Source organism: Notolepis coatsorum (genome assembly GCF_963971535.1).
Source record: "Notolepis coatsorum genome assembly, chromosome: 10".
Classification (NCBI taxonomy): domain Eukaryota; kingdom Metazoa; phylum Chordata; class Actinopteri; order Aulopiformes; family Paralepididae; genus Notolepis; species Notolepis coatsorum.
The window spans coordinates 99,389,288-99,416,795 of record NC_140174.1 but is presented as its reverse complement, the minus strand read 5'-3'; the positions used below and the strand labels follow the sequence as shown (position 1 = coordinate 99,416,795).

The following is a 27,508-nucleotide window of genomic DNA, read 5'->3' as shown; positions in this document are numbered from 1 at the left end:
ATTTAAAATAACACGAGATAAAAATAGACATGCTAAAGTCAATGTTAACCTTCTGTAGTCTGGTAGTGAAAGGTTAACCTTCTGTAGTGTGGTAGTGAAAGGGTTAACCTTCTGTAGTGTGGTAGTGAAAGGTTAACCTTCTGTAGTGTGGTAGTGAAAGGTTAACCTTCTGTAGTGTGGTAGTGAAAGGGTTAACCTTCTGTAGTGTGGTAGTGAAAGGGACCCTGATAATAAACAAGAGACAAAATCAAGTTTCAAGATTTTATTAGCATTTAAAATAACACGAGATAAAAATAGACATGCTAAAGTCAATGTTCAATGTTCTGATGGCCTCTCCAGATGATCACCGTGGTCTTTTTGAACCGCCGCTGGATATTTTGGCTGGTGGTGCCGGGCATGTTACGTCCTGGGCTTCCTCATCACAGAACTCTCTGATCTTGTGGAACAGATAGTGTTGTCTTGCAGAGTCCAGTCCCGGTGGTGGCAGCACAGGAAGTCCATCTATAGGCGGCAGGACACGGACGTCACGGAGCAGCTGGAATCTGGTTTCAGCGCCATCAATAGACATCTTTGCCACAACCACACCAGGTTCCTTGGAATCAAAGCTGCAATAATAAAGTGAAACGTTAGTACAGGGCACATAACAATATCAATGCATTTGTATCATTTACCAATGACATTCTTTGCACTAAAGTGTGAATAATTAATTACAGTAAATACACAACACACAGTGACCACACCCACCTAAAGTGCTGGTACTGCTTGATCTGTGGCAGTGGCTTGAAGTAAGGCCCCAGATGTTCCTGCCAGTTGTAGGACTGCACGATTACAGTGCCATCTTCCTTTCCCACTAGCTGTGGTATGTTGATTCCAGCCACTGAGCTGTCCCTTACGACTGCTGCAATCTCATCAAGAGTGTTCACCTTGGTCTTTCTGAAACGCTGCTTGAGAAGCCCAAAGAAACTGTCCGGGGAAAACTTTGTGTGGCCTACAATCAGCAGGTGGAGATTGACACGATGGTGAAGACCATGTAGCGCTCGCCACGCTAAGTACCACAACATGTACTTGTTCTTGTTTTGGCCACTGCAGTTGTCACAGTGAAGGTCAACATCTGTCTCCCCAAGACCATGGTCTTTGAAGAAGTGGTGCAGGTAGCTTATGACGGCGTTGCTACCTTTGCTGGACTCCATCCCCTCATCCACCAAATAGTTGACTTGCCGTGGAATCGCCTCACAGCAAACACCGAATATGCTGCACTTGCGTGGAGCCAAGAAGTACATGGGCCCTGGTTGAAGGGGGTCTGATGGGTAGTGCACCTGCAATAAATGAATAAGGATTTTAGAAAGAAAAAAAAGGGAGCAATGCAGTAGTTATAACAATTATAACATGATGTTGTGAAAGAGGGCTTGGTATGTAGTCACCTTTTGAGCGTAGTCGAAACTGTAATGCATTGTCAAGGGCTTGCTTGCCGGTGGCACATGACCACCCAGAGAAAGACCATCACCGATCTCCTTGGCGGCTTTAAGCATGCCCTTGTAGGCAGCCCGCTCTGAGGTTACATGCGCCAGATGTTGTTCCTGCTGCTTCAGCTTTGCAGACTTCTCAGCCTCTGGCAGATTGGCACTTTTGAAAATCTGAAAAAAAAAAGTTAAGTAAATGATGATTAATATTAATAATAATAAACTGTATTTGTATAACACTTTTCATACAGAAGTTGCAGTTCAAAGTTCATAACACTGTGATGTTCACTAACCAGATAATTGTTCTTCTGACACACCCAGCAAAGATCAGACATTGGTTTGATTGCTCTGATATGACTCAGTAATTGCCTCCAGAGGGACTTAAATGTGGACAGGCCCACTGCTCGCTGGTCTGAAAGATTAATAAGAACACATGTTAGCACAATGTCATTCATTTTCAAGCTTTGTTTTTATTTGACAAAGACCTATTTGACCTATTTCTTTGACAAAGATTTGCTTACACCTACCAACTGGCATTGCCTTGGTATATAAACGCCACACAGATGCCTTCGTGACGCAAGATGGTAACAGCTGACCGGTAAAGTTCTTTTGGTGTGCCTGGCGTCCAGGGAGGTGAACAGCATGATCTTCTGCATAATTCAACACAAATTGAACTACTTTTTCGATATCTTCATATTTTATGCAATGCTTGTTGTTGTGTGGTGATCGCTTTTTTGTGCGAAGACACATGCCATTTTCTGACATGTGTTTGCTTATTGCAATCAAGCGATCCTTACCTATTCTTGGGAGAGAAGAGGGGGGGGGGGGGAGACAGAGAGAGAGATAGTTAGATCATCATCATCACAAGTACCGGTACCTGTCTGTACCACACCCAGTCTACATGATTGTGGAGACAGAGACAGAGAAGTTAGATCATCATCATCATCAATCATCATCATCACAAGTACCGGTACCTGTCTGTACCACACCCAGTCTACATGATTGTGGAGACAGAGAGAGATAGTTAGATCATCATCATCAATCATCATCATCATCACAAGTACCGGTACCTGTCTGTACCACACCCAGTCTACATGATTGTGGAGACAGAGAGAGATAGTTAGATCATCATCATCAATCATCATCATCATCACAAGTACCGGTACCTGTCAAGTACCGGTACTTTATACTATACTATGCTACTATACTCTACTATAATGTACTATAATTAGTTTTAATAAAATGGGGGACCCTGATAATAAACAAGACTAATCAAGTTTCAAGATTTTATTATCATTTAAAAAAAAATAGGCACGATGTACTATATTAGTTTTAAATAGACAATAATAATAACTTACCCGTGGATGAAGAGGAAAGCTTCACGGCAGATTTGTATCGCCCCGAAGAAATAGTTTGTGTAAGCACGTTGTCTTTTTTTGGAAAACGATTTATTTCCGATAGTCCATTCTGACTTTCGACCAAAAGCCTGGAGCTGCGCCATAATAATCAAGTCTTTATGATCCTCTTCGAGAGCCGCTATCTCAAAACGCCTTGTGTAAACTTCATCACGGTCCAATTTTGTGATACATGACCGCCGATTAAGAATGTCATTTTCTTTATCAACCTGGACGCATTTACAAGTAAATCGCAAAAGTCTTTCCATTTGGCGTTCGTGGTTCTCGTCAGATTCAACTTCCACAACGCACATTACGTGTTCTACCTTGTCTCCAAATCCGTTAGGTGTGTTGTCACCATCATCAGATTCTGGCTCTGCCTCGTCTTCAAATCCGTTAGTTTTGTCACCATCACCACCATCACCATCATTTTCTGGCTCTGCCTCGTCTTCAATAGTGTTGTCACCATCATCATCATCTGCCTCTAACTCGTCACAACTGTCTTCTTCTTCTGAACCAGAATCTGAGTTTCTTTTTGGATTTTTCTTCTGCGGAAAGAAATCCGTGATGAATGTTCCTAAAGCGCGTTCGTCTTCAACACAGTGTGCTCCGAAGTGAGCAAACCGGTTTAATGCCTCGGCAAGTGCCCTCGCTGTGGGTTGCTGACTGGGTTCCATGGTGACTGGCAAACATGCACTGCCCTGCTCTCTGTTTAATACTCACCGATCAATGGCATCAACTTAATGACGTCACCGCCTGACCAATAAGCATTTAGATGTAAATACATGTAGTGTGGTAGTGAAAGACACAACAACTAGGTTAACCTTCTGTAGTGTGGTAGTGAAAGGTTAACCTTCTGTAGTGTGGTAGTGACGGATAAAAAAACGGATAAATAGTTTTTTTCACCATATTTCTAATATTTATTTTGGCTAAATACCAATTATAAATATCTCGACGAATTACCTCTGAATATGAATCAAAAAAAAATATTAAAGATTCGCTCACTAGTTCTACCAGAAACGGAGTTGAGGCGAAGCATTACTAAGCTTCTGTAGTGTGGCAGTGAAAGGGTTAACGCGCCCTCATCGCGCAGTTTACATCAGGGCCCCCACAATAATGAAAAAGCCGATGAAAAAGCCATTTTTTATCACTCCGTTTCCGTATTAAATTAATTTACTTTTAGCCATTAGGTTGGAAAAAATGCACCCTACCGAAATTCGTTCGCTCATAAAATTCGAACTGTGTTTTAATGGTTTTTAATTAAGTTAAAACACACGTTTTATAAAGGCCGTAAAGGCCTCTTTTTTTTAATCTTTTTTTTAGACACTGCGTTACGTTGCTTATAAATCATCTGAACTTATAACATTAAGATAGTGTATTAATAGTGTGTTATTCTAAAGCTAATGACGTCTGTGTGTTAACACCTATTAAGTACAGTACTTAACCCCTGTGGACAGGCCCCACAGCCCGCGCGTGTAGTTTTTTCTCCTCACTTGGAAGAAAATTTGTGGAACTATTATAACAATAATTACCTCATTTACAAGTTGTATTTAAGTTTGCAACTAAGGGCAAATAAGGGAACACATCAATGACAATTCAAATATGTAAAAAAAATCAAGATATCGATTTTTAGGATTTTCTAAACAGCAAGACATTTTCTTCATTTCAGAGCACCTCCCCCTTTGCGGATCAAATCGGGTTTGGTCACGGCGAGTCACATAATTTCACATCACCTACCTTCCGATGGTAAACAGCAGTAGGCTTTGAGTAAAAGCCCCAGATGTTGCGTAAAATGGGGAGTGGCCAAATTTGGCCATGGCGTTTCCCAGACAAACAGAGTGGCAGAGACTGGCCTACATTCCGTATATATAACATAATTCAAACAGTATATTCTCCCTTACGTATATACAGCAGCTGCAGGAACTGCAGCCCCTGATGGCCAACCCTGTTCTGCAGTCAACGGAGGAGTCGGGGTCTAAGAAGGTCCAGGAGGAGAAAACAGATGCAGGGAAGACTGCAGGGCAGACTGTAGGCCAGAGGCTCCAGAAGGCCAAAGCTGGCTTCCTCAAGGGAATCTCCTTCTTCTATGGTGACATGGAAGTGTTTGGCGGGTGGATGAAAAGTAAGACAAACTCTTTTTTAGAACGATTACTATCTACTTTGATCGAATACGATTATTTAGTAGGCTAATGCTACAAAGTTAAGTTGTAAGCCTCCATATACCATGTTTAAATATGACAATTACAATGAATGTGCTGTTTCCTATCTTGTTTTTTTTTATTTTTATTATGTACAATTTGGTCTGGTTAAGTCTGGTTGTGACACAAGTAAGATGTCCAAAAGAAAGAAATGTATGCTAGGTATATACTGTATACTCCTGCTGTTGCCCTTGACCAAGGTATTGGCATTACAAGTGGAGTTGGTCCCCAGGCGCTGCACTGTCTGGCTGCCCACTGCACTTAAATTAGTTAGGACGGGTCAAATGCAGAGGACGAATTTGCACAAGGCGATAAAGTATAACTTAACTTAAAGTAGTGTTCCCCTCGGCCATTGGCGACCTCTGTTAATGTGTCATAGCACTGAATCCATGGGATTTGGTTTCAATGAGCAACACAAAGGTGTACATGTGACTAGAGCTGTCCCTGAAGCCTGTTTTTGGGATTCGAACATCACCAGGGTTTTTCGAACAGACGTTCGAACCATAGTTTTTAATCATGCAAAAAATGAGCTCCTAAATAATTGTTCTGGTTCAGTACTGTCGAGTCTTGACTTTAGGCACATAGCGCACATTTACGCATATAACGTAGCGCATATAACCTAGCGCATATAACGTAGCGCATATAACGTAGCGCATAACATAGCGCATAACATAGCGCATAACATAGCGCATAACATAGCGCATAACATAGCGCATAACATAGCGCATAACATAGCGCATAACATAGCGCATAACATAGCGCATAACATAGCGCATAACATAGCACATAACATAGCGCATAACATAGCGCATAACATAGCGCATAACATAGCGCATAACATAGCGCATAACATAGCGCATAACATAGCGCATAACATAGCGCATAACATAGCGCATAACATAGCGCATAACATAGCGCATAACATAGCGCATAACATAGCGCATAACATAGCGCATAACATAGCGCATAACGTAGCGCATAAGGTAGCGCATAACGTAGCGCATAACGTATCGCGTTATGCACATATTGCTGCAGTTATTAAGAGTAGTAGTACCTACTTACTGGTCATGGGATGCTTCAATAACGTTTGGATGGTAATCCATTTTGTGAATACATTTGTTGAAACAACATCTTTGTTGGCCGACGGCTCCTGCTATCTTAGCGCTAGCAAGCTAAACATGCATAGCTTAATTAACGTGCATAACATACCTGTGTAATGTTAAGTAACTTGTGTTCCACTGGAAAAGTTCAGCATCACTGCACAGTGCATAAAAACTTGAACTTGAGGACTGCATACTTTTTTTGCAAACCAAAATACTATACTTTATACTTATAGCACAAAGAGCCTGGGACCTCATTTATCAATGGTGCATATGCACAGATATGTGCGTAACCCGTGTGTACGATCATTTCTAAGCAAAGTGTGGGACTTATCAATTTGAACGCGTGCTTGACTTTGTGCGTATATTTACGCACAGCTCAGGCCGTGCGTACCTGGCGCCCAGCGGTAGAATATGAAGACTGCAGACGGACGGCATTATGCTTTCATCAGTTTCATGCATTAGTTTCAACAATGACGTGTTCTGTATGACCCGTAATTCACTATAGTGCATTGTAAAATAGCGACATTAGTGTAATTATTGTCAAACCCTAAATAGTATTTGGAATAGGTATTTCCGAATGAATTCAGCCTGGTTCATATCGTTATTATAGGAATACTTCTCGCGGTGTGCACTCCGATGTTTTCAGAGATATAGGGCATGTCTATTTGCAGAGAGAGAACATAATAATATTAACACTTTGATCGCCATGGGTTAAATTCATAATTTACCATCCCACGCCAGCTCTATTTGTCTATGGAGAAGTTCCCCTTCTTTGCAGGGCTATAACTTTTTAAATTCTATTGCTAAATTGCCATTATTATGGCCCATTCAATGTCCTATATGTATTGTTCAGGGTGTAGCAACGTTAAACTTTTTCATTCACATATTCATACTAAAATATGGTCTAAAGTATAAGTATGTTTTTATCGTTTTCTGCAGCTTTCTTCAGAACGTGATTTATAGCCCTAAATGCATTATATTGATGATCAAATACAGTTTGGTAGGAATCTGTGCGAGATAAAAAAAATTCAACTGGATGTGCTTCTAGGAGTTACTACTTATCATCTGATGATGACCGGATGGGCGGGGGATCGTTTATAATTCCGTGGGCAGCGTTAGATGATTCATCCAGAGTGGGTCATATGTTCATCATAGCAGTTTATATGGAACACGTTAAAATATAACGCTGAATCTTACCGTGGCTTCCTCGCGCCGCTGGCAGATGAGCGTGGAACAGAATTTTTTCTATTATGGGATGGAGAAATGCCCGATCCATTTCCAGGTTGTATAATAGTATATACGTCCAAATCATGTTGTTTTTTCGAGTTATTTGCACCGATCGATGTTCACTGTGTCAAGACGGAATCTCTCTAACGATAGCGAGTGCCCGGACCACATATGGGTGAGCACTTCCGGTTCAAAGGGTCATTTCCGGTTGGCGATCTGCCGATCGGCCACCATATGGCGCTCTTGAACCGCTAGAGAGTTGAGTGGAGCTTTGCAGTGTGTCTCAGGGCTCCGGAGGGGAAATATGATTTCGATCACAGATTTTTGAAATATTGACATCAAAGACGAGTTACGGCGTCTTCGGCAGAATGAGCATGGCTAGGAATGACGTCTTAACTCGTCATCGGCAATCATAGTGTTAAGTAGAGTTCGCTAACCGAGACACATTCTCCTTGATTTGTACCGCAATTTGAGACCCACATTGGAGCGTGGAGCAAATTTGGCTGATAATGTCGTTGCCGGTGGCTGGGAGGAACACGACTCATTCAGGCCTAATCGTATTTAATTCAATTGTAATGTTATTACTGGGGAATCTATAATTAAAACATCACCCCCTACCCAAACCCCCCCCCCCCGCCACCCCACCTACCCAACCTCCTCCAATGTACAGTTTCTACGTCAAAATGTATATACTCTCTTTTCTGGACTCCTTTTGTATCACAAACAGTACTGTATTTGCAAATCTGGTATGTCATAAATGTATAGATGTAGCAGTACTGTCTATCTGTCTGTCGTGTGTGTCATATATGTTATGATGAATTGAAAATGGGGGACCCTGATGTAAACAAGACAAAAGTCTTTCTCTGGTCTGCACCCCCTTAACAATTGTATGTATTGAGCTGTACTGTACTGTACCCATTCTGCAATCTGTTAATAAAGTTTTCAATCAATCAATCAATCAATCAATCAATCAATCAATCAATCAATCAATCAAACTTAAATGCAGATCAGGGTTATCCACTGACTGAAGCCATAATGACTCTGACCAGAACCACAGGCTCACGAGCGCACAATCGGCATTGTAGAGCGCAGAGTTGGCCTGCTGAAATTGATTTCATTTCAGTCATTCACATTGGTCACCAAAATCGTTTTCCAGCGTTATTGCCTGCCATGCGTTGACCGCCAACATCGCTGTACAGCGTTTTTGAGATCAATATTTCATTTTTTCGCCATGGCATTCAGAATTCATCCACCCAACCCCCGGTGCCCTAGCGGGACCCTAAATGGGACTGCAATGGCTCAATACCGCCGCCTGGTGGATGGTCGGGCGAGTTACACACTCAAAAACCGGAAAGTGTCATCGGTGCGTCAAGGAAATTCCTCCAGCAGTCACATCTCGCTACGGGACTACAGAAAAACAATATAGTGCATATGGATCGCTGCCATAACGCAATAATCTATATGATTTCGGCGTTTATTGCGCCATACAAACCGGAAATGGATCTAGGTGATCAGCGTCGAATAATTGGGATCTTTCTCCGCATGGTAAGGGGGCAGTAACGTTATTTTCAACCTGATTGTGCATATCCTCGTTTGCAAACAGTCTGATCAATATATCCACCCATACTACATAAAGCTGTTACTGACAATCAAGGAATTATAAACGACCCCCCCCCCTTTCCTCCACGCATGATGAAGCATAATGTTACCGATCCCCGTATATTGAGTGGCTTATAAACGTACTGATGGTATAATCACTGTTTTATTTATCCTTTTACATCGTATTACATTTCCTTTTAAAACAATAACATTCCCACCGTAAGAGATATGGCCTCATACGGGTCCATTAAAACTTGTTGCGTATTCCTTCACTCGCAATGTACTGTCAAACTGTCAACAAAAGCCTGTGACAGCGACCGGAAAACACTGCCTCGCGACATGGATTTACATAAATTAAAGTCACACACACACAGGCTTCTATCAATTCTAATAACAAAAAGGTCCTGGATATTCATATTATATATAAATGTAAATGTAAATATTCCTAAACACAAATATTACACAGGTAATTACTAAAAAAATAATAAACCATTCTTGGGGTTATTTACACCGATCATATACATTTGAATTTTTTAATATAGCGTGTATGGGAAAGAAACACCAATCGATAATCTATATATGCTTCAGGGCCTATAACTACTGTTTTTGGAATTACAGCAGAAAAGATTAAAAACATATAGGGATGTCCGATATTGTGATATCGGAAAATATCGGTATCGGTTTAAAAAAAGAAAAAAACAAGAACAATATTTGTTATATATATATCCAGTGAAATGATTAGTTACCTGAAATTATTCCGTTTTTTGGGGTGGGAAACCCTGCATATATCGGTATCGGTTGATATCGGTTGATATCGGTATCGGAAATTAAGAGTTGGACAATATCGGAATATCGGTATCGGTATCTATAATCATACGATTAAATATTGTATACGTTGAATTAGTTGGTTAGACCTCGGTTATCAATCTCGCTCTCAGTGAAGTTTCTCAGAGTTCGCTCGGCTTAGTCCATTATTTCCATTGTTTCATGACCATATATGGATAATTGTGCACGAGCATAGACGTTAAGAACAAATGGTATTTATCAACACAGAGTGTGCGTGGGACACGTCTACGCACGTGTGATAAATCCCGATTTTTCTGTACGTACACACATTCTAAATTCTGTGCATGAAAATAGAACACTTTCTAAGAATTGTTGATAAATGAGGGCCCTGGTCTCTTTTGAAAGATAACATTCTGAAGTTTCTGATACAATAAAGAAAATTCACTTTTAGTGCTAATGAAATAGACTATTTTTGGACTACTAACAACTACTACAGAAAAACGTGAGTAACAAGTTTTTCTACAACTCAAGTTCAGACCTATGTTACTCTATTTAATAGAGTAACATAGGTCTGAACTTGAGTTGTAGAAAAACTTGTTACACACGTTTTTCTGTAGTAGTTGTTAGTAGTCCAAAAATTGGTATGGCTGAAAAAACACCCTGGGTCCATAGCCTGAAGTCTTGTCAGAAATGTGTGATTAGGAGCGAGTTTGGTAAACTGTAAAAAAAAAAGCTCTGCAAGCTCAATTTTCTCATTGACTTTAATGCATTCTGCAGAAATATCTCTTCCTGTTTTCGCTCGTGACTTTTCACCTAGATCCCTGATTCGCTCATCCCCACGTGGGGTACCATTGGAAAGCCTCATTGGTTACAACCCTGTCCAATAAAGCGTCGGGAGTCAGGAGTGGAAAAAATAAAAAGTCTGCTAAAGACGTTGGTGCATGCCTCACATATCGGCATGTAACTCGAGAAACGCTGAACGGCTTTTGTCGCCTGAAATGGCAATCGACAGGCAACAAATAGGGCTTTAATTAGATCTATATATTGTATTAAAAAATATAGAGGTTGCCAAAGTGGCGTATCGTGCCGGTGGGGAAATCGTCCTCATGAGGGCCCACATGTGGTAGTCATTGACTGCCACACTGTTTTCCCATCTTTACTCCCTGGCGCCAGCGTTATTGACCATTTTCACCATGTTTGCGGACCCATCGTATATTCTATATTATAGCTATGGAGACAATAGTATTTGACAGGCACTATTTATAGTCCAACAGGGACAAACCAGTTCATTTCTACATACAGTACTTTCGTTTGTGCGCTATTCCACGCTAAACATCGCCCTGTTTCAAAATAATCCAGTCTCGTTTTCTAGATTGTGAGATATGACGTGTTATATGCATATGCGCAAATCATTCGGGTTGCTTGCTTGAAACCTATATTATTTCCAAATCAAAGGTATATACCATATAGATGTGTCTTCACAAAGTCATCATCAGCATTTTACGAAGCTGCGATCGTTACCAAAAGCATGTTTTAGGTTCGGTAAAATACGACTCTGTGATCGATACAAAAGCATGTTTTAGGTTTGGTAAAATAGACCTAAAATAGACCTTACCTTTGTCAGAAGGTACTCAAAAATGTATAATCCCAGTAGTTCCATCACGATCGCCATTACCGGTGTGCATTGGGCCTGGCTAGAATATGGAAAACAATAGGTTTCAGGCGAGCAAATCGGCTGCTCACTTTGAGGGGGAGGGGATTCCTGCAGTCCGAGGCACTGAAAGACAACTGAGAAACCCAGTTCAAAAGGTTGGCGATACTGCCACCTGTCGGGATTCGATTGTCATTGCAATTATAACGTAGGCAGCGGTGCCAGGGAGACACAGACAGGTCTGCGCGAGTGTTTAGAATGGTAAAATAAAAATAAATAAAAAAGGATCTAAAAACGAGATATCTCGTGTTTGGTGCCCAGCGGTTGGATTTGTAACACGATAAATCTCGTCTTTGGCGTATCGGAAATTATCGGTATTTAAAAAAAGAATTTACCTTTATTTACCCAGGCAAGCAAGTATTCTTACTTTATTTATTGTCAAAAGTATGCATAATGTTGTGTTAATTCCACGACAAGATATATGTAATGTTAATTACTAGGGCTGTCTTAAATAGTTCGATGGGCATGGGATTCGAATATGAAAATAAAATTTGAATATATATAAAAAAAAATATTTTATTTTGAATTTTTTTGTGTGCAAAATCAACTCTGCCTCTCTTTGTTAATTACAAGCAATGTTGTTTGTTATTTAAGATGAGGTCGGACTCTGCACTGACAGATTTGTGTTCATTGTGCTGCTTTTATAAAACCTCAAATGACGGCTTACAATATTTCATGAAAGCGAAGTGTTTCGTTTGTCTAAGATTGAAAACAGCCCTGACAAAGTTGAACAAAGTGCTGTACAAGTCCCACAACATAAAAAAAAAAATATATATATATATATATATATATATAAATTACCTTCGAATTTTTTTTGGAATTCGAAGCTTCGGGGCAGAGATTCTATTTTAATTCGAAGCTTAAAAAAAAACATATTTATATATATATATTTATATATAGATGTTTTTTTTAAGCTTCGAATTAAAATAGAATCTCTGCCCCGAAGCTTCGAATTCCAAAAAAAATTCGAAGGTAATTTAGTGTTTTGAGTGAGTTATGCTAATACAATGTATAGTATGTCTACTACTAACCATTGACCAGCACATGAAACAAGTGGAGCAATCTGCCCCCCCCCCCCAGCACTGTATATTGTATATACTGTACCACAAAGCAAAAACCTAAAGCAATAGTATTGCTTTCTGAATATTATTATTTTCTAATTACCTTTATTTACCCAGGGTAGGTTCTGAGCACAAATGCTCTTTTTCAGTAACACCCTGCTTCACATTCACACTGTTTAATTTACACCTATAGGAGCTGCCCAGTACAACCACAGTTGGCCACTGAGCAACTCCACTGGAGCAGTTGGCAAGGCCAGATTAAGAATTCAGAGGACTCTGGGCCAGACTCTTGTGGAGGCCCCCACACACACATACACGTGTACGCACACACAGTGGCGTTTTTATATGTAAAACATTGGTGGGGCAGCCACTAACCTAGGCTACATACCAGGCAAACTACAGTAATCAAAATGACTAATCGTTGTTCGCAAATTTCGCACCACATAGCAGGCATAGGTTACAGGTAAGCCTGCATTGTTAGTCGTGAAAGCAAATTAATCTGTCCACGCTGAATTAAACCCTCTATTTTCCTCAGAATTTCCTTTTTTTGGATTTATCCATGGTTAGCTTACTGGGGGGTCTGAAACTCAAGATTAGCCACTTGCAGACGGCAGGGAGAGGCACGGGGTATGACGTACTGTATATTTTAGTTGATGAAATATTTTTGTTGACTAAATATTTTAGTTGATGAAATATTTTTTCATTTCAGTGTCACAGTATGACATCGATTTCCAAAATAATAATAATAAAAAAAAAAAATTGGAGGCCCCTCGTCACTAGAGGCCCACGGGCCGCGGCCCAAACAGCCCAAACGGCCCGGTCGTTAATCCGGCCCTGGCAGTTGGGGGTTAAGTGCCTTGCTCAAGGGCACTTCAGCATTTGATGGCTTTCTTTTTCTCTCTCTCTGCTGCTGCTCTCCTTGTCCGTCCTCCAGAGCAGTGCATCTTACTGCAGATTCTGGACTGGGTTCTGCGCGGAGCGGCCCAGGTGATGTTCGTCAACAACCCACTGAGCGGTCTGGTCATCTTCGCCGGTCTGATCCTGCAGAACTACTGGTGGGCCCTCAACGGCTTCGTTGGCACGCTCTTCGCCACCCTCTCTGCTCTCCTCATACGGCAGAACAGGTATACATCCCTTTTAACTAATATATTGTGGTATAATATAATGTCCCCATATAAAGATATTCCCCTCCCCTGTATCCCCTTACCTGTGCCCACCTGTGTTCTCAGTCAACCGAGGTTTGGATAATAACAAGGTTTATTAACCAAACATATAGATTACATAGAGAGAATGGCCGAGGCTCTCGCCCCAGGTGATCAGCTGAAATGACCCAGGTAAAGAGACCTGGATTTATCTCGGGAGGAGATTTATATAGTTAACAAGGGGGGGATGTGGTCCCATTTGATAGGTCAAATGGGGGGGGGGGGATACAGGTTTGGGGAGAAAGGGGAGGGGAATGTCTTATTCCACAGAGAGGGGGGGGGCACAGGTAAGGGGATACAGGGGAGGGGAATATCTTTATATGGGGACATTATATTATACCACAATATCATGCAAAACCACGAATACTGTACAGCCACTCGTAAACTAGATGCCTAAAACACGGTGAACCATTTTCACTAGATCTCTGTGTTTCTATCAGGGGTGCGATTGCCGCGGGCCTGTATGGGTACAATGGTATCCTGGTTGGCCTACTGATGGCTGTGTTCTCCAACGCAGGAGACTGGTATTGGTGGCTCTTATTGCCCAACATCTTCTTGTCTATGATGTGGTGAGTATCTGTGTGTGTGTGTGTGTGTGTGTGTGTGTGTGTGTGTGTGTGTGTGTGTGTGTGTGTGTGTGTGTGTGTGTGTGTGTGTGTGTGTGTGTGTTGGGGGGCGGTTATTGGGTTATTGGTGGTAAAGAAAACATGTCTAAGACATGAGGGTTAGATGTAGGATAGTCTGGATCGGCGCCACGAGACTGTGAGTATAAGCGATGCCATTGGCCAACTATTTCAGTCGGAATTCTCATCTGCGACACTATTTTGCAAGGGCACTGTCGCTGCATGCGTGATTGGTTATTAAAGGAATGCAAACAAGCCAGGGCATTTCTCCCCCCCCCCCCCCCCCCCTATACCCGAATGATAATACGTTCAGCCAATGATGTAACACAGTGGAGAGGTATGGCTATGTGTGTGATTGACATCAAAGCATGTGAAGCCTCTCAGTAGAAGTACTATTCTAGGATCACGCGTTTAAGTCATGTGACCGTTTGAAGCGGCTAACCGGTTTCTACCGCAACATATTTCATGGATACGGGTTTCATAATTCATACCCATCTGACATCAGTTTTCGCTGGAACCAAATCAACCAGTATGCCATACTTTGGGTAAATAGAGTGGGGTGGCACTAGAGTTCACCTCCGCCTCACATTTCATAGTGGCTTGGCTTGTTGCATCATCTATCCATGCACAAATGCCTTCCAAGTTTCAAGTTTTTCAAGTTTCTTTAATAGTTGTCATACAGAAGTACAGAATACTTTCATACAAAATGCTTCTTACTGTTACGCTCCAGAGACTGTGCTAGACAAGATAGTATCAAATAACATAGTATAGCATGTAGTTTAGAAGAAGAAAATGAGGTCACAGTGTTCGGTATAGACATATGTACAATGTTCTGAGTTACCATATATAATATACAATACTATGCAGTGTACTAATGTACAGTACTTATAGTGCAAAGCAGAAATGGGATGAGGTACAATTTAGGTACAATTTACAGTAAGGTGTACGAGTTGTAGTGCAATCCTTCATCAATAAATATAAAGTGTGGGGAGTGGGTGCTACAGTGTGTTTGTTTAAAGTGGGTGTGTGCTATAAAGTGTGTGGAGTGGGTGCTACAGTGTGTTTGTTTAGGCGTTGACAATGACTTTATTTAGTTTGTGCTCTTTGAAAGAAATTATCCTTGGTGTCTTGACCAAAACGCCACATCTCGACAAACTCTCAAATTTCTCCCCCCTACCTGAACAATTCCTATTCTGATACTAATAGCTCCCCATCCTCTCAACTAGTTCATATGTTTTGCTATACTCCAACCAATCAATAATCATTTTGTTGTGTCTCTTATTGTCTTTGGTGTGTGTGTGTGTGTGTGTGTGTGTGTGTGTGTGTGTGTGTGTGTGTGTGTGTGTGTGTGTGTGTGTGTGTGTGTGTGTGTGTGTGTGTGTGTTGTGTGTGTGTGTGTGGTGTGTGTGTGTGTGTGTGTGTGTGTGTGTGTGTGTGTGTGTGTGTGTGTGTGTGTGTGTGTGTGTGTGTGTAATGTGTGTGTGTGTGTGTATGTGTGTGTGTAGAAGAATAAGTCTTTAATTGTCATGCAGATTAACACACACATGCGAGAGTTTTATATGTCCGTTTTATATGTCTGCACTTTATGCATTTGCTCATTTTATGCCTATCTTTTTTACTGTTGTGAAGCATTTTGAGCTGCAATTTGTGTATGAAAGGTGCTTATTATTATTATTATTATAATAATAAACGCTAACCTTATTTGTGGCGCTCATCCATCTTATATAATAATAATAATAATACATTTAATTTGTAACACACTTTACATTTGGAACAAATCTCAAAGTGCTACATGAAAGGAGATAAGATAATAAAATAGAAATGAATAAAACAACCACGAAATGAAAGAAACATTCAGATCCACAGTTTTAAAAAAAATATCACGTTTTATAAATTTTTAACACACAAGGCATCAGTAGGTAAATTTTTTAGGCAAATGCCTTGTTAAAAATAAATGTTTTTAGTCCCCTTTTGAATGCCTCAACGGACTGTGGTTTTCTCAGATGGTCGGGGAGGGTATTCCACAGCGAGGAGCAGCTGAGCAGAAAACCCGGTCGCCCATGGTGCCCACCGTCCACCCCCCACGGCTGAAGCCCCCAATGTTTTCTAACAGTAAAAACGCCCCTGGTGCGGAGGTTTGTCTTGTGTTTGGGTTTGAGTGTATTTTGAGTCTTGCACCTCTCTCTCCTTGTATCCCAGCCCCATACTGTCCAGTGCGATAGCGTCCATTAACAGTCGATGGGACCTGCCAGTGTTCACACTTCCCTTCAACATCCTGGTGTGTCTTCACATGGTGGCCACCGGCCACTTCAACCACCACTTCCCCCAGGTTCTCATCCAGCCCCGCACGGAACTGCCAAACATCACCTGGGCCCACATCGACTTACCCAAGGTACCGGTAGGACAGATCACAGGCTTTCTGAATGAATGAATTTATTTCGGTCTTCTTTTACAAAGCAATGTACAGTAGTAGGAAATGTATTAAAAAAAGAAAGAAAATGACCGAAAGGGTGTAGGCTGAAGCCGAGGCTTATATTGCCTACCGTTTTTACATTACATTATTAATAATAAAAAACTAAAAACATAATGCAGTACATCATTTTGCAAAACAAAAACAAAAGGTTACGAAGGTTTCATAGTTTTAGTGTACAGTTTATACAGTAATATACAAAACGTATACACAATTCTTAAACTTTTTTCCCCCATGATTTTAATACAGATTTTAATATTATGTTATAATAAAATATAATTATTTTATATTATTATAATAAGGTTTTATATTTATGTATCACCTTATATTTGAATAATTTCTAAATGTATGTATCGATCTGCACATTTTGTATTCGTTGTTATTCCATTGTTATTCCATAGTTTATATTTCAGTAGGTGTGGGGGCTATAATATGTGTATATGTCATTTCATAACCCTTCTTTCTGTATTATGGCTCCAGCTGTTCATGTCTGTGCCTGTGGGAGTTGGCAGGTATATGGGTGTGACAACCCCTGGACAGGAGGAATCTTCATCTTCGCACTCTCATCTCCTCCCCTATCACATGTGCCCATGCTGTTCTGGGGTCTGCAGCAGGCATGGCCACAGGTAACAAAGAGAGAAAGAGAGAGAGAGAGAGAGAGAGAGAGAGAGAGAGAGATGAGAGAGAGAGAGTGAGAGAGAGAGAGAGAGAGAGAGAGAGAGAGAGAGAGAGAGAGAGAGAGAGAGAGAGAAAGGGAGAGAGAGAGAGAGAGAGAGAGGGAGAGAGAGAGAGAGAGAGAGAGAGAGAGAGAGTGAGGAGAGAGAGAGAGAGAGAGAGAGAGGAGAGAGAGAGAGATTTTTTTAAATTTAGAAAAACATTTATTTACATAATTCTCATTACAATGTACAATGTGTATGTCAATACAATTAAACAACTAACTACACATTATATCGGGCAACATGTGTCCCCATCACACTTAAAAACCACATGAGATCTCACAATAAAAAAAATGCTAAAATACACCTGTCCTTCTGCAACACAACAAAAAAACATTGAAGCTCCACCCAAACAAAAAAAGTATCCATACTTCCATTCAACACATAACACATATGAGCAACCCAAAAGGGTACCGTCAGTCCATTTGTGTCAGTTTTTATATCCAGCTCATGAAAAAAAAGATCCCCTTCATCAGGACCTTCCGTTCCACCGAAATAATCTGCAACAGGTATTGTTCCCCGACGCTCCGCGCTTCAGTCCAATCGTCCAGACAGACCCTGTTGTGACAGGCCGTCCTCAGCCCCAATAAAGAAGCCACTTCCTCTGACCCGGCCTACATTCACAACATCTTTCAGTGTCATTGTCCCAACTGCTTGCAGACACTGTCCAAGCCCAGGTCTACTCCCTTCCTGAATGTCCAGCCGGGCTCCACACATCAGAAGCTCCATTATCATGGTAACATTATATTATCCAGTTTTCTGAGCTTCTGCACAATTTTTCTCAGTCTAAAAACTTCCTGGGAAGTGTACCCCCCATTGTTCTTCGACCTCATTTGAGTCCTTGCTGAAAAAATAAACATCTCCAAATCTTCAAAAAATCGTCCACTTTGACACTTCTCAAATTTTTTGTTGTGTGCAGGAACTTCTGTATCTGCCTGACTGCATAAAATTTTTTCCGTTGTGAATCAGACACTTGAGAAGCATTTGGGAACTCATCTTCCTCAACACTTGAGATGTCATCCCCCCATTGTTTTTCAATCTCACCCCATTGTTTTTCAACCTCATCCTCGTCCATGCTGGACTGAGAGGAACCTGTGTCTTCTACACCCTCCTGACTCTCTTGACCAAACTTGTCACTCCTTCCTTATCCTGAGAGCCCACCCCTCCATCACTTCCCACCACGCAATCCACTGTCTGACTGTGTACATTGTCCACCACATTCAACTTTTCCCCTATTACTTCACTTGTCATATTTTTTTTATTCCTTTTTTTACCCTGACGCTGTGTTGGGCTTGGGGGGACAAAAAAAACCTCTGCTCTCCCCTGTTACCTCGCCACTTGTTGAAAGGGGGGCAGCATCTCTGATTCCCACCTCCTTACCTACACAACCACTGGTTGAGGGGGGAACAGTGTCTCCCACCCCTCCCTCCTCTGTACCTGCACCACCCGCACCACCCCCTGTTACCCCACAGTCGCCACTAGTTGAGGGGGGGGCAGCTTCCTCACTCCTCCCTCCTCTGTACCAAGGCTCTGCTCTGTACCTGCTACACCGGTTCTGTGGCCCTGCAGCTGGATACTATCTGCTGCGCTACTGACGGTCTGCAAAGGGACACTGTTTACATTGCTGACGGTCTGCAGCGGGACACTGTTGTTGTCTCTGCTCTCAGCTCTGCGCTGCAACACTCCTCCCTCCTCTGTACCACTACCTGCGCTGAGCCCAGCCCCGCGCTCCTCCTGGGGCTGAGGCGGAGGTCGCCTTGCCCCTCTCCCCGCACAGTCTCGGGAGATATGACCCACTTCCCCGCATCCGAAACACTTTCCCGAATTACCAGAACTCACAAAAACCACATAATCAAACTCATCAACCTTTATCTTAAAAAACAACTCAAGCTCCTCTCCGCTGTTGTTTAGAATCATTAAAACCTGTCGCCTGTGTGAGACAACATGCTTTAAAAGCGGAGATTTACATCCCGACGACATTTTTCTTATAGGGGAAATTATCCTCCCATGTCGTGCTAGTTGACTTCTCAATAGTTCGTCACTGATGAACGGCGGAACGTTGGAAATAAAGACATTTCTGCCTGGTGTGGACTGTGGAGAGAGGCTCAACAGAAAGAAAAGCCCCATCAACACTGATCCCTGATTGAACCAGTGTTTGCACCTTGTCCAATGAATCAAGAAAAATCACTACTCCTCCGTTCATTCTCGCAGCTGATTTAATATTTCTATGTCCGACAATATTTCCAACTGCCATACTGCAGTCCTCTACTGACACATTAGAAACAGATATCTTGATACCATGCTTTCTACCAATTTTGGAAAAGTCCATACTGGCGTTTGACGTCATCCAGCAGCACAGCCTGGCCGACTGGCGACTGCCAAACAAACAAAACACTCCCACTTAACCCTATACACACCAAAAACACACAGCAAACCAACACTACACTATAATACAATATCCCATAAACAAATTAACAAAATAGACAGATAAAGATAGAAAAAAAACTCACTACACCTCCAATCTCCAACCTCTCCAATCTCTCCAATCTCATTCCCAGCATGCACTGAGAGAGAGAGAGAGAGAGAGAGAGAGAGAGAGAGAGAGAAGAGAGAGAGAGAGAGAGAGAGAGAGAGAGAGAGAGAGAGAGAGAGAGAGAACACAAAACAAAAATGCATGTGCATCAAAATGAAAATATATACCTACAGTATGCCCTTCCCTGAGTTAACAGGATGTGTGTCTATGTTTTAAAGGCTTAGCTCTGGCTGCTCCTTTTGAGAATATCTACTTTGGTCTCTGGGGATATAACTGTGTGTTGGCCTGCATCGCTATTGGAGGAATGTTCTACGCCCTCACCTGGCAAGTGCATCTGCTGGCCCTCACTTGTGGTGAGTAGACACTCAGTCGACAAGCTGTTCACCTGGTAACCATAAAACACATGTGATTGATACACTAAGACTAGAAAGGTACACTCAGTAGAGTGCAAATCTTCATCAGGTGGCAGCCACCCATTTCTTTTGTAGTCTGCGCATTGGGCGGGGCTTAGGTGTATGGGGTGGGGCAAACATAGACCAATGAAAGCAGATCTCTCCGGAGTATTCCTATTACACACTAGCAAACTATGATACTATTACACTATTACACACTTTTAAGCTATTACAATATTTCACTACTGCACTATTACACACTAGCACACTAGTACACTATTACAGTATTACACACTGAAACACTATTACAGTATCACACACTATTACACTACTGCACTATTACACACTAACACACTATTACACTATGACACTATTGCATACTATTACACACTATTACACTATTACACTATGACACTATTACACTACTGCACTATTACACTATGACAATATTACACTATTGCACTAGCACAATAGTACACTATTACACTATTACACACTATTACACTAGTACACTATTACACACGTTTACACTATTACAATATTACACTACTGCACTATTACATCCTAGCACACTATTGCACACTATTACACTATGACACTATTACATATTATTTTACTAGCACACTAGAACACTATTACAGTATTACACACTAATACACTATTACACAATTCCACTATGACACTATTACACACTAGTACACACTTTTAAACTATTACAATGTTTCACTACTGCACTATTACACTACTGCACTAGAACACTAGCACACTATTGCAGTCACTACTGCAGTATTACACACTATTAAGTTTATTAGGATCCCCATTAGCTGTTGCATGACAACAACTAGTCTTCCTGGGGTCCACACTATGACACTATTACACACTATTACACTTGTACACTATTACAGTAATACACACTAGCACACTATTACACTACTGCACTATTACACACTAGCACACTATTACACTAGCACACTAGATCCCAAGGGGATCAATAAAGGATCAATAAAGGAATATCTTATCTTATCTTATCTTAGTATAGTATTACACACTATTACAATATTACACACTATGATACTATAACACACTATTACACTACTGCACTATTACATACTAGCACACTATTACACTAGCACACTATTACACAATTACATACTATTACACTATTTAACACTATTACATGATCATACTATTACAGTATTACACACTATTACACTATTGGGTGGAATAAACCTTTAAAACTATAACGTCATGGACAATTCCTATAAGTCTCTATGGAAAACAGTTCATGAGATATGAAAAGGGGGGGGGGGGCTTATTTCTATGGATAAATTATGTAAATTAACTTCACCTCACCATGACATTTCCATGTTGTAAACAGGGACCAGAGGGCTGATTCCCGGAGGCCTTGAGCAGCTCTCATGTATTCAAAAGGTGTCACTTTTCCTGAATATGTATTTCAATGGACAATGATGGAAATTAATTCAAATAAAATATTTGCCATTGGCCAATGTGAAAAAGATTCCAGAATTCACCTCCCTGGCCAAGTGGCCATGTGACAAGTTTTATCCACTGCGGCCTTAAAGGTTGAGTCAAGGGTTCCTTTATTAATCCCCTTGGGGAAATGTAGGCGTCATAGCAACATGGGGTACAGGTGAGGGGTGTCCAGCCTGGTGATATACAGTGGTGCAGTGGTCATGGGACGGGGTGTGCAGCCTGGTGATATACAGTGGTGCAGTGGTCATGGGACGGGGTTGCACGCCGTTCCGTCTGCTTTTTGAGCAGGAGCACGTGCACGCACATGCACGGATGTGCACGCGCATGCACACAAGAATGTCCACTCGACTCTGCGCCAAGTACCCACCTGGCTACTTTGCATAACAATAGCTCAGGTCGTCGGGTGTGTTCAAATACTACTGTTGGACCCAGTGGCGGCTGGTGAATTCTTCACGGGGGGGGGGGCGGAATTAATTAGTATCCCCCTCTATTTCTCCTTCTCTCTCTTTCTCTCTCTCTCTCTCTCTCACTCACACACAGCGCGACGTGGAATTGATTCATTGCACAATCAGACCTAGTATGTGTAGTATATACCAAGAATAACTTCAGTATGAGTACAGGGCTGTACACATTTTGCATATTGTTAAACGAGCCAAGGCTAGCTAGTAAACTATCGATAAGAATCGAAAATGGGGGACCCTGATGTAAACAAGACAAACATCTTTCTCTGGTCTGCATCCCCTTAACAATTGTATGTATTGAGCCGTACTGTATTGTACCCATTCTGCAATCTGTTAAATAAAGTTTTCATTCATTCATTCATTCATTCAAACATAGACGATAAGCCATAATCCACTTATTTTAAATCCAAAAGAAACTCCACTCTCTCTCTGATCAATACAATAATGAACACATTTGTATATCTTGTCATTTTAAACAAGTTACCATTCATTGTCTGGTTGATTATGATCCACCCACGACGAAATTAATGAGTTAGTTCAACAACAACACAGCATAGCGAGAGAGAGAGAGAGAGAGAGAGAGAGAGAGAGAGAGAGAGAGAGAGAGAGAGAGAGAGAGAGAGAGAGAGAGAGAGAGAGAGAGAGAGCGAGAGAGACCGCAACTCACTTTGTTTAGTTTAAACACGGTCCAGGAGGGCTTGATATGTCCAGGCTGTTGATGTATATGTCCACTGTCCAGACTGTTGATGTATATATCCACTGTCCAGACTGTTGATGTATATGTCCACTGTCCAGACTGTTGATGTATATTTCCACTGTCCAGACTGCATCCAGCTAGCCATTATACTAGCGTGTTGTTGTTTGTTGTCGAACCAGCTAAGACAGAGTATAGCCTACCCTAGTTCGAGAAGCTGGTCCAGACTCCAGGCTTGAACTTTCCATAAAAGTGTCCATATAAATCTATTTAGTTAGATCCAACACTGTCTGAATGTACAGTATCTTGTGATTATTATCAATTTCCGACAACTATTTCCTAGTAGCCCCTCGAATAGCATCTGCATAGCCAGAGCCCAGAGCACAACGTCTGGGGACGCGATGTCACGTGCCACTCTCAGCCAATAGTGACTGCATCTGGCACTCGAGCAAGCGCCCTCTGGTATCGTATTTGACAGCGCTATGTTGTACGTACGTATTTATTTATACGTATTTGCATTTTGCCCTGTGAGTTGCGCAATTACGGCGGAGCAGAAATGAGCGCTCATGAAAACGGAGTGGAGGGGGCTAGGCGCCGGCTCGGCTGGGGGATGAATAGGCTGCTGCCTCCTCATGCAAATAATTCTTTCTTCTTCTTCTTTTAACCAGGGAGGGCGGCGCTCTAGCGCCCACTATCGGCCAGACGCCACTGGTTGGACCATTCACACAAATCCTGTGAATGAAATGTGTTACATTCCATTCCTAGAGGCAATTAGGCATCGTCTTTATTCGCGAGGGAACATTTATGTGCATGCACATGACGTCATTAAAACACAGTGCAACTCCTTATGAAATCACCACTGCACCACTGGTGATATAGAAAGATAAATGTTATCATCCCTGGGGGAAATGTCATTTATAAGATTTTGTAACTGTTATGAACAACTAGTTATCTTCAAGTCCAGTGTAATGTCCATCATCACAACACATTGCTCACTGTGTACCCTCTCTTCCTCAGCTTTCTTCTGTGCATATCTTGGCTCAGCTATTGCCAACATAATGTCCACAGTAAGTACTCAAATTCTATCAAACTTGTTCATTTCAGCCCATGATACTAAACACATACTGTTGATAACTATGATATAATATACTGTATGTTTGTATTTACAGTTTGGCCTGCCTGCCTGCACCTGGCCGTTCTGCCTATCTGCTCTCACTTTCCTCCAACTCACCACGGAGACAAAGAAGATCTTCAAGTTGCCATTGGCCAAGGTCACCTATCCAGAGAGGAACCTGGGCTTCTACTGGAAGCTCAAGAAGCAGGAGAAAAAGGAAAAAGCGGAAAAAGAGAAAGAGGAGCAGCAAAAAGCCATAGAATTGGAGGTGAAGGTAAACGAGAAAGAAGAACTGAAGCTTGAGATGGAAAGAATGGAGGAGCGGATTGAGAACAGTTTGACCATTAATATTGAGACTGAGTGACGATGTGAGGACACAGACACCGGACAATATCAGAGTGACATGACAGAGGAACACATTTACTTGTTGGTATTTCAGAAAATGCTTAATTTCAATATCAAATGTCCTTGTCCCACCTCAAGGTCTTTCTTTCTCTCTCTATATCTCTCTGGTTTCTGCACTTTCCCCCTCCCCTTTCTCATGGAGGTCCTACGAGTAGGCTCTATCATTATTAATGGGGCCAGAGATGGGGTGAAAAGAGGGTTGTAAAACAGACAAATGTAAATGTTATATGTGTACAAGAGACCCATAATGATATTGGTAATGAAGTTGACTGGGGACTAATGTTAGTGCAGGGGTGGCTGTCCTGTTTTATCCAGGGTTGGGGGTTAATATCATCTCAACAGAAGGAGGTGGATAAAGGCAGGCCGCTATTGGTGAGGGTTAGCATTCAAAATAGAGAGTTCACTGGCATATACGCTCCCAATACAGGAGGTGTCCGCTCCAAATCCCGACACAGTGCTAGTGCTGGAACTGTACCATGGATTCTACCATGGATGTGGGGTGGAACCTCATGTTGGGTTGGCAGCTGTGTTGAAGGATGTGATTAGGACTAATGTGATCTAGTGATCTAGTGATCTAGTGGACATGTGGAGGCCCAATAATCCACAGGGGGGGGGAAAGTGAATTGGTCCGTTTTTCAGATCAAGTTCATGTTTGTTTTTATTTGTCACGTATAAAGTACATTTATACATGGTATCATCCTTTGGTAGTAGCACGTTTAGCTGTTTCATCATGGCCCCATTGCTCAGCCTATTGGAAATTGAATGTGAAGCTTTTACAAGATGCCACCTTTTGCTCTTTGTTCTAGACCCAATATGTACAGAGACGTTGCAGAGACGTCCTGCCTGAAACTGTCATCCGTGTTTTTCTACAATGTCAAAGAATCAGCTGTGTGTGTAAAGCTGGGGCAGACTTTCTGTGTGGGGAGTTTCATCCTTGGTCCTATGTATTCCGTATGTAAGAAGGCTGTAAGTGTGCTACTGAATTTTCTATATGGTCAGGCTAAGTTGGCCATTTGGCTGCTGACCCACAGGAATAAGATCAGGGGTGTTGGTCGTATAGATTCAGTGGCAATTTTCTTTTCTTTTTATAAAAAAAAATTATTTTCAATTTTCATTTGACAACACGATACAACAATAATAATAATAATGACAAGATAATAAGAAATAAGAAATAGAGACCAAAACGTAACTAATAAATACAACAATAACAACAATAATAATAATAATAATAATAATAATAATAATAATAATAATAATAATAATAATAATAATAATGACAAGATAATAAGAAATAATAAATAGAGACCAAAACTTAACTAATAAATACAAAATACATTCAGTGGCAATGTTGAGGGGATGATGAGGTGCCAGGCAGGGTTTTGTCTAGCATTTTTTAGTTGAGATGTTTTAAAGTCTCTCTCTCTCTCTCTCTCTCTCTCTCTCTCTCTCTCTCTCTCTCTCTCTCTCTCTCTCTCTCTCTCTCTCTCTCTCGCTCTCTCTCGCTCTCTCTCGCTCTCTCTCTCTCATAATGATTTATGGGTCTGGATGTATGATGAACACAAGTTGTGTATCAGTAAGAATTATTTTGCACTAGACTGATGTATGCATGATGCACATAAGCTGAGTATCAGTAATTTTTGGAAAGTTTAAGAGAATTTTTTTATACCATGTCACTAAAAGCTCAGGTTACAACTGTTTGTTAACTCGGGTGTTTCATATTATTGTACTTAAAGTGTAACATTGTGTTGCATGTTTCATTATTCGTGACTTGTTTTGTCTACCTAAATGTTTACTGTTTACTGTGAGCGATTTGTAGTGCCAAATGTCCCTCGGGATGAATAAAGTATTTCTATTCTATTATATTCTATTCTATGTGAATTCTATGAAATGTATATATTTTCAAATAAATAGCAAACGTTCAGTCTGTTCTGTATTTGCCTCTGGGGCTACACTGACCTCTATTATACTGGTACGTCACAGACACATTCTGTTACATAATACCTTGAGGGACCAAACACTTCCCTGAAACTGTATGTACTGTATGTACTCACATGTCAAGAAGGTATTTTTCGGTCCCAATTTAGGGGCTTGAGTCATTGTTCTAGAGATAGCAGTAGCTAGTAGTAGTAACTTCATTTGTGCCCATGGGGAAATTGTTGTTGCATTGTACCACATTTACATAGTAAAAAAACAACACAAAGTTATAACAATATAGGATAAATAACATAAATAACCAGACAGTACTACAAACCACCAGAAAACGTACCTGGTCAACAGTACAATATACATCCAATACACCATGTAGGCATTAAAGTGGGTCAGGTAACTCATTCTTATAGACATGCTACAATATATAGAACTAAGAATGTGAGCGACCCTCCTGAACACTCTAACCCACTTAGGGATTGTATTTTGAATATACTTTATATATGGCATATGCAGGGAACAAAATAACCACCCGCCAAGCGCCAATGGCCTGTAGATTTAAGGTTTGGCGAGTAAAAATGATAGGTCTGCCCGCCATCTGGCGTGTAGTTCATATCGATACTCTTATTTTGAAAATCCTGTGCGGGTCTCATTTCCGCCCCAAGCACAGCTCCAGTCATAATATCTGGGCTCCAGCAGCTAGCAACGTTCAGGTTCATATGATACTCTTATTTTGAAAAACCCTGTAGCAACTCCACGAGTCATAATATCCGCCCAGTCCGTGCTTCTGAAAGCAGAGCAGCGCTCTACACAGCAGTGCGCCTACACAACCCGAAATAAGGCTGTGGTGTTTTTTTTCTTCTCACAACGGGTCGAATGCATCTACATGCTTTGCACCGTCGCCATTCCTTTATGCCCACATCGCCCAAAATTAACGTT

General features: G+C 41.3%; 1 protein-coding gene and 1 long non-coding RNA gene across 2 annotated transcripts; one reads left to right on the top strand and one right to left on the bottom strand.

Moving 5' to 3' along the window:
- The first annotated feature begins 607 nt into the window (after window positions 1-607).
- LOC311235093 (urea transporter 2-like) lies at window positions 608-26,505 on the top strand. The gene is given in 11 exon segments (XM_084322439.1): window positions 608-625; window positions 4,766-4,976; window positions 13,474-13,663; window positions 14,182-14,310; window positions 16,564-16,756; window positions 17,315-17,342; window positions 17,345-17,395; window positions 17,398-17,460; window positions 20,302-20,436; window positions 24,142-24,191; window positions 24,294-26,505. Coding segments are annotated over 10 exon segments (1,335 nt in total). The 5' UTR covers window positions 608-625; window positions 4,766-4,789; the 3' UTR covers window positions 24,603-26,505.
- Window positions 1,085-2,106, bottom strand: LOC311235850. The gene is made up of 4 exons (XR_014620171.1): window positions 1,988-2,106; window positions 1,754-1,872; window positions 1,422-1,634; window positions 1,085-1,316 (listed from the first exon to the last, which is right to left on the bottom strand). It is a non-coding gene; the product is annotated as an uncharacterized lncRNA (long non-coding RNA).
- Window positions 26,506-27,508: the final 1,003 nt, after the last annotated feature.